The sequence below is a fragment of the Lolium perenne genome, chromosome 7 (assembly GCF_019359855.2).
Source record: "Lolium perenne isolate Kyuss_39 chromosome 7, Kyuss_2.0, whole genome shotgun sequence".
Taxonomy (NCBI): Eukaryota; Viridiplantae; Streptophyta; class Magnoliopsida; order Poales; family Poaceae; genus Lolium; species Lolium perenne.
In genome coordinates, this window is record NC_067250.2 from 224,864,483 (window position 1) to 224,868,228 (window position 3,746).

The 3,746-nt window shown below is 41.1% G+C and overlaps 1 protein-coding gene across 1 annotated transcript; it reads right to left on the minus strand.

Annotated features, from left to right (window-relative positions):
* Positions 1-884: 884 nt before the first annotated feature.
* Positions 885-3,470, minus strand: LOC127313738 (uncharacterized). The gene is made up of 4 exons (XM_051344208.2): positions 3,319-3,470; positions 2,262-2,371; positions 2,014-2,182; positions 885-1,317 (listed from the first exon to the last, which is right to left on the minus strand). The coding sequence occupies exons 1-4, from the start codon at positions 3,398-3,400 to the stop codon at positions 1,121-1,123; spliced, it is 558 nt and encodes a 185-aa protein (XP_051200168.1). The 5' UTR covers positions 3,401-3,470; the 3' UTR covers positions 885-1,120.
* Between the last annotated feature and the right edge of the window lie 276 nt (positions 3,471-3,746).

Genomic DNA, 3,746 nt, shown 5'->3' on the forward strand with positions numbered 1-3,746 from the left:
GGTCACCCCTTCAGGCCGCAATGCGCCGCCCTTCGCTCAATAACAACCATGACTGGGTTAACATAAAAAAAGTGGAAGGGTGAAAGTGCAAAAACGCCCTATAAATAATAGAAACCTTACTTCTTTTATTATTAAATAAATGATTATAGTCTTATAGATTAGGTATACATATAGAGGTGGAGTCAGTTATCACAATTTCTTTAGAAGAAAAAATGAACGAGAAGAAGCCTTATTGCTTTTATTATTTGGTGTATATAGATTAGGTATAGAGGTATAGATATAGTGTTCGAGGACGGACCTACATGAAATCATATTATCTATAGACATCAAATATTTACTAAATAATTGTGGTACTCCCTCCGTCTTCACACAAGATTCGTTAATAAATTGAATAAAAACCCTGATACTTCCTAAGTTTTACCAATATTGAATGAAACACTAATCACTAGAGTATTGAATAAATAGTTCGTGGAAGAAAATTAGTGGCTCTGTTAATATTAATTTGGTATCGTAGATCTACACATATGTAACTACTATATATTTGGTCAAACTTTAAAACATTGACAAAATTTATAACTCATGTATTTGGTGATAATGGAGTAACTGAGGGGGCAGTAATTAATTCATTAATGCTGATGAAACATCGAACTATACTAGATGCATCCACAATCAGGTGGAGTTGGCTGGTGATTCAGGACAATACATGAAGCTTCGTCGCAACTTGCAATTATCCACTTCACTACGTCACATATGCAATCACTATGGAATCACTATGGAAGAGTTTCGGTAAGAATAACGTCACATGCTCTTCTCATTGCGAGAACCAGAGTACCAGGCCATTAAATCCCACATGCACGTGCACATAGCATCATCCTGTCAAACGATGGAGAATTGGAAGTCCAAGCTGAACATTGTCTCCGTGAAATGTTGTAACTCAACACCGCCGAACCAATTAACAGACGCACGATTGAGCAAAACGGCACTCACGCCATTTGTTATCAGCAATACATTCAAAGGAAGAAAAAAAAGTTTCTCTGGCTGAACAAACTGAAGGGCACCCGCCACTACAAGAATCAGAATATTTGAAAAGATGGTTCAAAGTATTTTTCTTTGACATGTTTCATCGGCCCAGAAGTGCGACCCGGTCCTTCTGGATAACTTGAGCTAGGTTGAAATCAAAGAGCTCGCACCGAATCGGCATCTCCATCTCATAGAACGGATTCTTCAAGGCAAATTCCGTGTAGAGCTCATAAATCGCTCTCAGCAAAAATTCCATGTTCGGAGCGCCTGTTTCGCATACAACGAAGAATTTTGTCCCTGAAGAAGCCAAGCAGTAAAACAGATCGGAGATTAGATAGATATACAAAACCATAAAATGGCAAACCGACTCACGAACACCTTTGGAGCATTGCAATTGCAGAATAGATCCATAGCAATTACCAGGAAGGGTTCAAAAAATAAAGGTTATGCATAGAAGATAGCTTAACAAATAACAGAACCCTTTCTGCAGCACGTGTCCATAACTACATATAGTCGTCCATTCCTGCAAACAGTCAGTTCAGCACACAGCAATCCAGCGTTCAGCACCATGATTATTGTCCAGAGGAGTTGAGTGCTCGTGCACCCTTTGACTATGATTATGTACTTATAATATGTCCATAAAAGCAGTATAAAGATATATGAAATGAAAGATTTTACACGGCAAATGCAACGATAACAATTAAACATTCCCAATCTATATAATTTGGTATAAATATTAGTGGTTAAAGTCATGCATCAAAGACCGTGCAAAATAAAAAAGCGCCTTCATGCGAGTCAATTTATAAGAATTTTGTGTTCAAAATGTAACCTTAACACAGATAAGAAGTGACAGCTAGAGAACACTATGAATTTTCTGTGCTTCATCAGTCCATTAAAACGGAATCCTCTCCAGCTCAAAACTACTGAAACCATCTATAGCATGCAGATCGGATTTGCCAAGCAAGTTACATGAAACATGAGAGAAATGAATACCTGTGAGAGATTGGAAGCAATGAAGATCGAAGTTGTGGGCTTGTAGGAGGTCAATGCCATTACAGCCAGGGGTAGGGGATAGCTGCTGCGAGATAGCATGCATCGAATGCCATAGACTTGCCAACCGTAGACTGTCGTTGGTGTCCATTCTCCCTGCTGAACCATAGTCCTGAAGAGATGTGCAGGTCATTCAGACTCCATACGGCCATACCTAGTAGGTAGAAGAGAACATGAGTACATGAAAATACCTTGTAGTGTATAAGGCCACCAGACTTGTTGATGATGAAAAGGCTGTAAATTGCCACCGTCGCCATAGTGAGGCAAGAAGGGGAAGTCGATATAATAGAAAGTGTATCAGCTGCAGAGGAGAATATCAGAAACCATTACGACCTTGATACATGTAAGAGGGCAACAAGTAGAAAAAATGCATCCTTCTACAAAAAGTTTTAAAAGCTCACCAATTATTCAGAATGAAAAAAATTCCATACAGATCTCTTTGTAATCGAGAGATCAAGATGATATAGGAAGTATGCATTAAAATGTGAACTCATTGCTTTCTAGTGAAAATTGCATTGTTCCTGAGTACTAAAGATCAAAGGAGGTCACATGCCCCCTAGTTTTCCAGTACATTCTTCTAGTATGCATTAGAATGCTCAGCCAGTCCTCCAATTTCAGGGCCGTCCATTTAAGTTGGCCATGAAGCAGCGAATGCTGTGTTTCTGAGCTAATCATCTCTTGTTTTCCTGTAATAGGAACCGGTTGTGCTTAAGCTACTTCCCTTATGGTCCACTTTGTGTCCTCACATTAGAAACAAAAGCAACTTTGCTGGCCATGTCTAAATTACTTAAAAGAGATCTCAACGTACGTTGCTAATCCCTGATATTGCTAATGTTCTCTGCATCAGCAGTAACTTAAAATACATATAACTATTCGACAGAAAGGTTCCTAAGTGACCTAAGCTTGAAGACGCAAACTGCTTCGAACAGACTGGATTTCGTGCAGGTTCTTTCATAATCTTCAGTACTTACATACTGTAGGCACTCAGATCTTTGAGTCTGCTGTGTTCTATTCTGCACGAGGATTTAATTGCTATGACTGGAAATTTACATACAAAACATGATGGTAAAAAGGGGGATGGTTCCAGTTTCAGATCCAATTTAAGATGCATTCCAGGGTTGAACACACAACACAGGAAGAACAAACCCAATGCACCTGAATCAAGGACAGGTCCAATACACTAAATCATTAGCAAGGACTACATCGACAAATGAAGCAGAGAAGCACGCAGCACAGCCAAGAACCTACTCGGCTTTCCCGGTGTCCTGATGACCTGATCCATGGAACTCACACTGCGGCGAAGCAGACAAATACACACGACGGCAGACATGGACCGTGGTGGTGGCCAAGAAATTTTCGATCCCTAATCTTCGAGGCCATAGTAGGAGAGGAGAAGGATGATGACGAGGAGGAGCAGCTCACCGGAGAGAAGGCCGCCGAGGAAGGAGACCGCCGGCGGAGAAGATATCACGTCTGTAGTGCGAACCCCGACCGGATCTCCCCTTGTTGGGCTTTGCGAATCACGGAGCGGCCGGACAACGTGGGCTGGTTCTTGGTGTAGGACGAAGGCCGCTCGTGGGCTGCAGGCTGCACGCGGGTAGCCTGACTGGCGAGTGGCGACTGTATAAAAACATCTGGCCTTAAAACCCCTAAAAAAAATGATTGGTTGCTTAAAC

Excerpts from the sequence above, each read along its gene's own strand:
- LOC127313738 (XM_051344208.2), bottom strand. The coding sequence starts at position 3,400 with ATGTCTGCCGTCGTGTGTATTTGTCTGCTTCGCCGCAGTGTGAGTTCC. Across the intron at positions 2,183-2,261 it reads GTGGCCTTATACACTACAAG|GACTATGGTTCAGCAGGGAG; the intron begins GTATTTTCATGT and ends ACATCTCTTCAG. Across the intron at positions 1,318-2,013 it reads TTGCTTCCAATCTCTCACAG|GGACAAAATTCTTCGTTGTA; the intron begins GTATTCATTTCT and ends TGGCTTCTTCAG.